The following is an 11,390-nucleotide window of genomic DNA, read 5'->3' on the forward strand; positions in this document are numbered from 1 at the left end:
CCTATCCAACATCTATCGTCTTTATCTCCTCTCCTTCTTTTTTGTGTATGTTACTCTCTTGTAACACCTCTAATCTTCGGCACTTATATGACCTTATTGTGTTGCAAGTCCCGTAAAACTCTTACTAAAAAAAACCTCTCTAATCTTCGGCATTTATATGACCTTATTGTGTTGCAAGTGCCGTAAAACTCTTACTAAAACGAAAACTAATCTACCGGGGTTGTCGTTTGTTTTTTCTCAGACCAAGGGAGCCCAGGCCCAGGAGAGGAAGTTTGTGCGAGACACGCAGCAGAATCACGACACAGAACGCAAGAGCTTGATAGAGCAGATGAAGAAAAACTACAAGTCTGACAAAGAGAAGATGAAAAAGGTAAGGGGTTGGTTTTTTTCTCTTTGTTTGCTTTTCCTTTCGAATGTCATTTTATTTTCATCTATGGCTTGCCCCCCCCCCCCCTCCCCCCCGAGTTCTAGTGCCTATAAAAAAATATTTTAAAAGGGCAGCTTGCACTGTATACTTCCCAGGAAGTTCAGATTGTTTCAGGTTTCCATCAGGTCGGATGGGGGTAATAATATAGATTATAAAGAGCTTGCTGCCGAGTTGGAATTTTGGCCATACAAATGCTATTTATTTTTACAATTATTATTATTATTATTATTTTTCTTTTGTCATTTTCCTCACAGGGCCTAGAGACGAGTACTCCGAAGAAAGAACGCGAGGACGCCATGCGCTCGTTCAAGGACACGCTGACGCGCAAGAAACGCGACGCGGAGTTCCGCCTGGAGAAACATCAAAAAGACACTCTCGAGTTCACCCTTAGGGCTTTCAAACGGAGGAAAATTTTGCAGTATCATCGGCTGGAGCAGAGGCTCTTACAGGAGGTGGGTGCAGTTTTCTGCCACAACACCCACTCATTTTCTGACACAAGACCCACTCATCTTCTGCCACAAGACCCGCTCATCTTCCGCCACAAGACCCGTTTTTATTCCACAACACCCCCTCATCTTCTGCCACAACACCCACTCATTTTCTGACACAAGACCCATCCATCTTCTGACACAACACCCACTCATCTTCTGACACAAGACCCACCCATCTTCTGACACAACACCCACTCATCTTCTGACACAAGACCTGTTTTTATTCCTCAACACCCACCCATCTTCTGCCACAACACCCACTCGTCTTCTTACAAAAGACCCGTTTTTCTCCCACAACACCCACCCATCTTCTGCCACAACACCCACTCGTCTTCTTACAAAAGACCCGTTTTTCTCCCACAACACCCACCCATCTTCTGCCACAACACCCACTCGTCTTCTTACAAAAGACCCGTTTTTCTCCCACAACACCCACCCATCTTCTGCCACAACACCCACTCGTCTTCTTACAAAAGACCCGTTTTTATCCCACAACACCCACTCATCTTCTGCCACAACACCCACTCATCTTCCATGTCCATTCTTGTCTCAAGACCCATCACTAATGTCCAGATTGCTCCTATCTTACAATTGGCCATTGTCCCGCTATGCATTCATTGCAGGTTGGTTGGTAATACATTTTTTAACTGCGAATTGATCAAAATCTGGCAAGCCACGAGAGTGTACTTTTTGTGTCAATGCCCTTCTTTCTTTCATTCACTCATTCTTTCTGTCTATCTTTGGATTATTGCCACGGCTGGAACATCTTTGGGTTGTTCAAGTAAATTGACTTGTGATTTTAAGACAGAGAATCACGGTCAGAAAGAAACTGTTTTTGCAGATTTGTCTAGATTTAGAGAGCCTGTCAGTGCGATGATTCTACGGCTATGGGAGCGTGATAGAGGCCGTGGTGAAAGAAATGCTACTGAAATGAAGAATGATTTGAAGTGGTGTTTTTTTATTGTGACACTATAGTTGAATTATAAATTATAGTGACTAGCAATGGCTTTTCAACATTGCCAGCAATGGAAAGATTTGTAGGGGGAGAAATCAAACTAGAGAAAATCTAGGTGAAAAAATGGGTGGTTAGCGGGTGCTCTGGTGTGGTTTGCTCCTTCTTTCCTATCCAAACACCTATCATCCTTATCTCCCCTTCTTTTTTGTGTTTGTTACTCTCTTGTGTCACCTCTCATCTTCGACACTTGTATGACCTTATTGTGTTGCAAGTGCTGGAAAACTTTCTAAAACTAAAAAAACTCTGTACAAAGACACATGTCCAAGTTAACTTAACCCCCCCTCTTGTGCACCCCCGCAGGAAATCGGCCAGCGTCGAGCACACTTGGAGTACGAGCACAGCATGCTGCTCCGGCACCACGAGTCCACGCAGGAGTTAGAGTACAAGCATCTGGCCACCCTGCAGGTGAGCACTGAAGTAGTCAATGAATGAATATATGAATGAACGAATGAATGAATGAATAAACAAATAAGTCCATGGAGGAGTTCATAGTACAAGCATCTGGCTACCCTGCAGATGAGCGCTGAAGTAGTGAATGAAGGATGGAATGAAGGAATGAATGAATCAATAAATGAATGAGTGAATGAATAAATATACAAACCGATGAGTCCACGCAGGAGTATGAGTACAAGCACCTCGCGACCCTACAGGTGAGCAATGAATGAAGGAAGGAATAAATGAATGAATAAATAAATAAATGAGTTCACGCAGGAGTTGGAGTACAAGCACCTCACGACCCTACGGGTGAGCAATGAATGAAGGAAGGAATAAATGAATGAATAAATAAATAAATGAGTCCACGCAGGAGTATGAGTACAAGCACCTTGCAACCCTACGGGTGAGCAATGAATGAAGGAAGGAATAAATGAATGAATAAATAAATAAATGAGTTCACGCAGGAGTTGGAGTACAAGCACCTCACGACCCTACGGGTGAGCAATGAATGAAGGAAGGAAGGAATGAATGAATAAATAAATAAGTGAGTCCACGCAGGAAAGCCTCTGGCTACCCTGCAGGTGAGCTATGAATGAATGAATAAATAAACAAGGGAACAAGTCTGTATTTCCAAAAAGCTAAAATCGTAGATGGGGGCTTTCGTGGCCTGGAGGTTAAGGTGTTGGCCTCTCATTGAAAGGTCCCGGGTTCGAATCCGGGTAGCTACCAAAAAATTTTCTTCTCTAAAATTGTCTCCTTTCACCTCCTTTCCTGCTCTTTAGCAATGTTCTGTTGTCTGCTTTCAATTCCACTTTTTGCCCCCACCCCTTCACCTCCTTTGCCCCCTCCTCTGGGCTCCTGACTCTTTCTGCAGCCTTTCTACTGCTACTCCTTGGCTCCTCCTTACTGCTGTCTTTCTGCCACATTCCTGATCTTCTGGTAGGAAAGATCTACACCTAGCCTTCTCGGACAAGGGCGAAAAATCTCGGAGGGCCCGTGTGCAAGTTGCGCACGTTAAAGATCCCTTGATGGTCTAAAATCGATAAGAGTAGGCTTCGGCCGCCACCCGGGCAAAATTCAAAATTTCCTACCAACTGAAAATATTAGGTGTGTCCCGCGCGCTCATATGAACTATGCAGTTGCGAGCGCCGTAAAGCACTTTACAAAACAAACAAACAAACTAACTAATTTTGTCAGCACACCTCACCAATGTTGTTGTTTTTTCTCCCCCCGGCGCGTGCGTGCAGAGGATGAAGGACGAGCAGCTGAAGAAGCAGCACGAGACGGAGCGGGAAAACCAGAAGGACTACAACCAGTGCGCCGAACAGGATCTGCGCAAGAAACACGCCATGGAGGTGAAACAGCAGCCACGCAGCTTACGGGTCAGTCTCTGCGCACAGCTCTGCTGTTGTGTTGTTGTCGTCCTTGTGTCTTCTGTCACTAATTTTGTGTGGGAGAATGTGTGTGTGAGAGTGTGCATGTGTGGCACTCCAAAATGTGGATCTGCCAAATTAGGTCAAACTTTTTTTTTTTTTTCAGTTTAAAAATTATAATTTTTAAATATCTTCCATATTGGCTCAAAATTTTATGAAGAGTTATTTTTAACGGATTATAGTATCAAATTGTAATTACAGTTGTGAATAACATAATTTGAGTTGGGGGGGGGAGAATGTCGAACCTAATATGGCGGACGCGCGGTTAGAGTGAGACACTCAACAGTCTGTGGAATCGAGCACTGGCCAACTTTTCGTCATGTGGAGCTACTGGTATTATATTAAAGCTTGTTCAATTGTCTTGCTTTTGATGAACAATGATGCCCATCTATCTTGAATAGAAGTCAGATGGGCATTATTTTTCATCAAAAGCAAGACAATTGAACAAGCTTTAATATAATACCAGTAGCTCCACATGACGAAAAGTTGGCCAGTGCTCGATTCCACTTCTTGAATAAAAGTCTAGATATTTTTTATTGTAAGGGGTGGGTGTCGAGAGGTAAAAATAGCGAAAAACTGGCCGCCCGAGTTTGAATTCCAAAGCTTTAATGGCTATGGAAACTGCAATTTTTAAATTTTTGTGCATTTCTTTAACGTTTTTCCAGTAAAATCCACCCATAAATGTGTTTTTAAAGGACAATAGTGCTTCTCTTTACTCAAACAAAAACCGTGGGTGGTTGGTGGGTGCTCTGGTGTGGTTTGCTCCTTCTTTCCTATCAAACATCTATCGTCCTGATCTCTCCTTTTTTTGTGTTTGTTTCTCTCTTGTAACACCTTTGATCTTCAGCTCTTATATGACCTTATTATTGTGTTGCAAGTGCCGTCAAACTCTTGACTAAAACTAAAAAACAAAAACCAAACAAAAATCTGTTGCTTGTTCCCCCCTCCCCCTCCCTCCAGGCGAAGGAGATACAGATCCGCAAACAGTTTAACGAGGCGGTGAAGACCCAGCAGCGGCAGTACAAGGCGCTGAAAGACCAAATCTTGCAGAACACGCCAAAGAACGAGCAGAAGGCGGTGGTGAAGAAGCTCAAGGACGAGCAGGTGCGGAAGCTCTCCTCTCTAGGAGACCAGTACGAAGCTAGTATTGCCGAGATGCTGCAGCAACAGAACGTGAGTGTGCCGGTTATTGGACCTGCTTGCATCTCTTTGCTTCTCTTCGCTTTTCTTTGCTTCTCTTTGCTTCTCTTCATTTGTCTTCGCTTGTCTTCGCTTCTCATGTCTTTGGGCTTTTTGTTTTTGTTGTGTTTAGTTTGGGTTTTTTAAATGTAGGCCTTACCCCCCTTCTTTAGGCCTTTCCCAAAAGGGGGATATTAACATTTTCTTAGTGGGTGGCTGGATCGATAACAACAACAACAACAACACTGGATCGATAATTACTTAGTGGGTGGACATGTGCTTCTCTTTACTCAAACAAAACAGTGGGTGGTTGGTGGGTGCTCTGGTGTGGTTTGCTTCTTCTTTCCTATCAAACATCTGTCGTCCTTATCTCCCTTCCTTCTTTTTTGTGTTTGCTACTCTCTTGTAACACCTCTTTTCTTCTGGCGCTCATATACCTTATGCAGTTACGAGCGCAGTAAAACCTCTGCTGAAACTAAATAAATGTCTTTGGGGGTTTTAAAATATTTTTTTAGAATGTAGCCGCCCCCCCCCCTCTTTCGGCCTTTACCAAAGGGGAGATATTAACATGTTCTTATGCACAGTAGAATTGTAAATGATTTATCAATGTCATGCTCATACTGTGCCGGAACAACATAGGGGGAACTGCCTGCTGCTTTTTCTTTCCTCATCCTTACTATCGTCATTTTTCCCTCCACTTCTTTTGTATGTTTGTCACTCTCTTGTGAACTGCTATTTCTGGGGTGCCTTGATAGTCGAAACAGACTTTGTGCTGTTGAGGCTAGAGAGGTGAGCAGAGTTACCCAGATTCCCCCGTTTGAACTTCTCTGTTGACATCCACCCGTTTAGCGCTCGTATGACCATATGCAGTGGCCAACACTGTAAAAACTCTTTAACTAAAACTAAACTTACCTTTTCTTATTCTGTCTGTCGGTTTTACCTTTTCCCAGCTCTGAATGAAAACTTTTATGTGTATGTGTAGGTGGTTGGAGGGTGCTCTGGTGGGGTTTGCTCTTTCTTTCCTATCAAAATCTATCGTCTATATCTCCCCTCCTTTTTTATGCTGTTACTCCTTTGTAACACCTCTAATCTTCGGCACTTATATGACCTTATTGTGTTGCAATTGCCGTAAAACACTTTCTAAAGCTAAATGCGTCAATGTGCTTCCCTTTTCTTTACTTAAACAAACCATCAAAACCAAACTTGTGGGTGGTTGGCGGGTGCTCTGGTGTGGTTTGCTCCTTCTTTCCTATCAAACATCTATCGTCCTTATCTCCCCTACTTCTTTTTTTTGTTTGTTACTCTCTTGTAACACCTCTAATCTTCGGCACTCATATGACCTTATTGTGTTGCAAGTGCCGTGAAACACTTACTAAAACCAAAGGAGGCTGTTGTACCCTGTTGTTTTGATTAGGAGAACATGTAATTGTAAGCATTTGTTTTTTTTGGTTCCCCCTATGTAAGTTGGTGTTTGTTCATCTTTACTCAAACAAACAAACCAACGAAACCAAACTTCCACAAAATCCAGATTTTAAAAATGTGCGTGTGTGCGACCTGTCCCCAGGTTCGTCTGGACGAGACCCAGATGGCGGACGCGAACGAGCTGAGAGGGAGACTACAACAGGAGCTGGAGCTGCTCATTGCATATCAGAGCAAGATTAAGATGCACGCCGAGGCTCAGCACCAGAGGGAGAGGGAGATCCTGGAGGAGAGAGTGTCCATACGACGGGCCGTGCTGGAGGAACAGGTGGGTGGTGGTGGTTGTTGTTGTGGTTGTTGTTAGATTCTAGAGGAGAGGGTGTCCATACGACGGGCCGTGTTGGAGGAACAGGTGGGTGCTGGTGGTGGTGGTGGTGGTTGTTGTTAGATTCTAGAGAAGAGGGTGTCCATACGACGGGCCGTGCTGGAGGAACAGGTGGGTGGTGGTGGTGGTGGTTGTTGTTAGATTCTAGAGGAGAGGGTGTCCATACGACGGGCCGTGCTGGAGCAACAGGTGGGTGGTGGTGGTTGTTGTTAGATTCTAGAGGAGAGGGTGTCCATACGACGGGCCGTGCTGGAGGAACAGGTGGGTTCTTAGTCTTTCCTCATCCTTACCATGGTCATTTTCCCTCTACTTCTTTTGTATGTTTGTCACTCTCTCCTGAACTGCTATTTCCGTGGTGCCTTGATAGTCGAAGCAGACTTCGTGCTGTTGAGTCTAGAGAGGTGAGCAGAGTAAGTGTGATTCCCTGTAAGGACTTCTCTGTTGACATCCACCCCTTGGCGCTCATAATAATATGACCTTATGCAGTTGCGAGCGCTGTAAAACCTCTACTAAAACAAAACAAGCAGGTGGGTGGTGGTGGTCTTAATTGTAGTTGTTGCTGTTGTGTAGAGATTCTAGAGGAGATTGTGTCCATAAGACTGGCTGTGCAAGTGTTATTGTGTTGCAAGTGCCGTAAAACCCTTACTATAACTAAAAGAGGTGAGCAGAGTAAACCTGATTCCCCGTGTAGACTTTTTTGTTGACATCCACCCCTTGGCACTTTAATGAGCTTATGCAGTTGCCATCACCGTAAAGCCTTGTTAAAGCAAACATATCCTTGTCACAGATGGAGAACCAGAGGATGACCTTCGACAAGGAGGAGTCGGAGAAGCGCAGCCACCTCCAGGAGCGCCAGTCGCGGGAGATGGAGACATTTGACATCGAGACCACGGCCATGGGGCTCAAGGCCGCCGAGGTGGGCCAGGCCTCGCTGGAGCTGGCGGAGGACGACATCAGCATCCGCGGCAGCATGCTCAGCCTCAGCGGCAGCTCCTCCACAAACTCCTTCACCTCCCACGCTCCCTTGTTATGATGGGTCGTTGTCATAAACATATACACACACACTCTCGTACACGCGCTGACACACTCACACACACACACACACCGCACACAACACCCCTTCACCTCCCACGCTCCCTTGTTATGATGGGTGGTTGTCATAAACATATACACACACACTCTCGTACACGCGCTGACACACTCATTCACACGGAAACACAGCATGCTTTCACCTCCCACATACCTTTGGTATGATGGATCATTTCACACACAACGCGCTAACACACTGAAACATGCATGCACATATTGACCTTTGCGCTCACTAGCGCGTGTGTGCATGCACTCTCACGCATATAGACACACACACACACACGTTCACACACGCACACACACAGAAATTCGTTGTGTTATATGGGTGTTACTTTTTCCAAATGTTTCCGGAGCTGTGGGGGAATATTAGCTGAGAAGTTTTTTTGGGTGTTTTTTTTTTCCATGTGCATGACAGTTGATGTCCTTGCTTGGCGGATGTGATTGTCATAATAATGTTCAAGTATTTTTGTATACAATGCAATAAGTTCCGGAAATGTAGCTAGACTTAGGTGACACCCTTTCGACACATATATGTTTACACACACACTCACACACACACACACACACACACACACACTCACACACACACAGAGGTAGACATGCTCACAGCGTGTCTCCCCCACATGTGCTGCACAGAAGTGTATACTTGAACCCTTGTACCTATAGCGGACCCCACTGGCAGTGCACACTTGTATGTATGGTTTGTTCAGATACTTTTTTCTATCCGTGTCGCGTGCACACACACACGCACATACACACACCGGAGCACATGCACGTACACACAGACCCACCCCACGGGGGAATCTTTTTTGTGCTGTGAGAACGTATGAACTGACAGCCAAAAGTCTGTCACAGTGTTGGTATGTATGTATGTATATATGTGAGTCTGTCTGTGTGGAAATGGCCTTTTTGAGTCTTGACAGACGATCTTAAAAGCTCCAGCGGTATACCGTGTATGATGACAATGATACAGCTTTGTTCGGGCAGTAGACATATACGAGAAAGTAGACTGCCCAAGTACTACTACTTACCCCCCCTCCCCGTCTCCTCCTCTTCCCCGTTCTGCTGCCAGGTAGACACCAGACAGTAGTGTGTGACGGTGTCGTAGTAAACACGCTGGGAAGGAGCTGGTTGAGTGGCCACATCTCCTCCCCCCACCCCCCTTATCCTTCTCTTTGCCCGCCAGATGCTGGTCTGTAGGTTGTAAACCTGGAAGCCATTGGCAGGGTTCCTGCGGCCTCCTTGAATTCAAGAAGTCCTTAAAAACTTGAATTTGAGAAACCTCCTTGAATTTGAGAAACCTCCTTGAATTTGAGAAACCTCCTTGAAAACTCTTTGAATTTAGCCGGATCGGACATGAACAAAATATTTGTCGGACAATCGAAAACTACGATTCCTTTCGGACAAGTTTAGGCCTATCGGGAATAGGCTTTCGGGGAAGCAAGTGGGCTATCGAAAACGGCATGAATTTCTTGACCAAATCTGGTTGAATTTTAAAAATTTCTCCTTGAAATCTTCTTGAATTTCGCGGGGAGTTCATGGCAATTACTCTCTTGTAACCCCTCTAGTGGTCGGCATTTATATGACCCTACTGTGGTGTTGCAAGTGCCGTAAAACTCTTACTAAAAAGTCTTTGGCAACCGCCCTATGGTGCTTGTTGTTGGCACAGGGGGTGAGGGAGTGCGTGGCAAGTGGAGGCAGATCAGCGGGGCAGGGGTGGCAGGAGGAGGGTGAGTGACGTCACTGTCACTGGCCACCCAGCTAACACCTTCAGACCTCTAGGACTTTCCCAACCCCTCCCCTGATACATACATGGCACATGAACTATGTAATTGTGTGGTTCCCAGTTTCTCCTGTGTGTCTATTTAGAGATGTACACCCCCCACCCACACCCTGACAAGCAGCCGCCATTACACCCCCACCTAGCCGCCATTCCTTGAGAAGTGTCCGTGACTGAACCAGCTGTTAAGATTTTCGTGCTGTTTTATTATTATAATAATGTATTTTTAGGTTATAATTTTTTTGTTTTTGCCCCCTCTTTGCACACGCGTCGTGTCGTGGTAGGTAGCGGGCTGTGGAGCACGTGTACCTGTGTACTTTATTCCACGACAGAGACGCGCTCAACAGCCTGCTGGGACGATGACGCGCTGCCTGCCTCACCCTAGTGGAGACAAACAGACAGACAGACAGACGGACTCTGACAGAACACTAGAGCTACGGGGATCGTTTTAACCCTTCAAGCGTCGACTGCCGATTCAATGTGCCCCCTAGTGCGAGTTCCCTTATGTGTGTGGTGTCACGGAGGTCATTTGAGTCGCTATTTCACTTTGTTTATTCCATTTTTTCTATTGCCAAACATTTTCATCTCCCTCGTAACGAATAAGCTCTACTTCCTATTTACATTTTACTTTCTGAAAATGTGTAGGCTGATGGGCTTTGACGTGCTCGGTTCGCCAGTTCTCAAGCATTTTTCCACAGAACATGGTGAAATCGTAGAATTTCTCCTGACACCACATGTGCTATTTGTTGGCGACGACGCTTGTAGGGTTAAGCACAACATTCACTTCTGGCTGTGTTGATTGTGTGTATGTGCATGTGTCTGTGTGTGTGTGTGTGTACGTCTGGATTTTTGGACGCTTTTTTTTTTGGTTTTGTTGTTGCCAACACAGCATTGCAGCATTGACATGTGTGGGTGGGTCAGATAATATTGTTCCTACAGGGAGCAAGGAAAAGGGGGGGTGGGAGGGGAGGGAAGCACTTGTATCCCAAAGCAAAGCAAGTATACGTTTTATTGTTTGCTCTACCATATTCTCATTTATTGGAAGTAAATTTGATTCATTACTGGAGGTGTCTAACCTTGATTTTATTTTTTTCCTTTTTTTTTTTTTTTTTCTCCGAAGCATACACCATGTGTAATTATAATCCTTTGTCATTAACGTGATAGCCTGTATTTGTACCATTTAGTCTGAAAAAAAAAAATCTATGAAAAAACGTAAAAAACCAATAGAATGTTAACTTTTTTTTATTATTATATGTTTTTGAGACAGTGACTATTCAAGTGGTACCATTTCCATTTTGTATCTTTGCCTTGTATTAAAGAAATGATGCTCGTCTTTATCTGGTCTCTATCTGTGTGCACTGGCTGGCCGCACCGTTGGTTCCTGCGCCGGGGCGCGCTGGGCTAGCGGGCTATTCCTCGGGGACACACACTCTACTCCCAACACTTTTTGTCTCTCGTTTCTGTTTTCGCCTTCTCTTCTTCTTCTCCTCCTCCTCCTCCTTCTTCTTCTTTCTCGTCCCTCATTTTATCGGGCTGTTGTCGTGCTCTTCGTCTTCCATGTGCTGTTTTCGAACGTCCCGAGTTGTTTGACAGATTGTCGTCGTCGTCGTCGTTGTTGTTGTTGCTGCTCATTTCTTTGCCCACTCGGCGGGGCTTTCGTGTTCGTTTGTGTTTCCCTGTTGTTCCTGTTCTCTGCAATTTTTTTACCAGAAGCGTGTGTGTGTGTGTGTGTGTGTG

At 45.0% G+C, this 11,390-nt stretch overlaps 1 protein-coding gene across 6 annotated transcripts in view; it reads left to right on the forward strand.

The window, feature by feature from the left end:
* LOC101864260 (serine/threonine-protein kinase TAO1) overlaps positions 1–7,995 on the forward strand; it is a 30,439-nt gene extending 22,444 nt beyond the window's left edge. For all 6 annotated transcript variants that reach the window (XM_005109659.3, XM_005109662.3, XM_035972701.1 and 3 more), the window contains 7 exons: positions 242–370; positions 682–879; positions 2,234–2,338; positions 3,616–3,750; positions 4,762–4,974; positions 6,545–6,727; positions 7,572–7,995. In XM_005109659.3, coding sequence (XP_005109716.1) covers positions 242–370; positions 682–879; positions 2,234–2,338; positions 3,616–3,750; positions 4,762–4,974; positions 6,545–6,727; positions 7,572–7,817 — 1,209 coding nt within the window. In that variant the 3' untranslated portion in view covers positions 7,818–7,995. The remainder of the gene's footprint in view (positions 1–241; positions 371–681; positions 880–2,233; positions 2,339–3,615; positions 3,751–4,761; positions 4,975–6,544; positions 6,728–7,571) is intronic.
* The last annotated feature ends 3,395 nt before the right edge of the window (positions 7,996–11,390 follow it).

This window comes from Aplysia californica, unplaced genomic scaffold (genome assembly GCF_000002075.1).
Source record: "Aplysia californica isolate F4 #8 unplaced genomic scaffold, AplCal3.0 scaffold00802, whole genome shotgun sequence".
NCBI classification, from domain to species: domain Eukaryota; kingdom Metazoa; phylum Mollusca; class Gastropoda; order Aplysiida; family Aplysiidae; genus Aplysia; species Aplysia californica.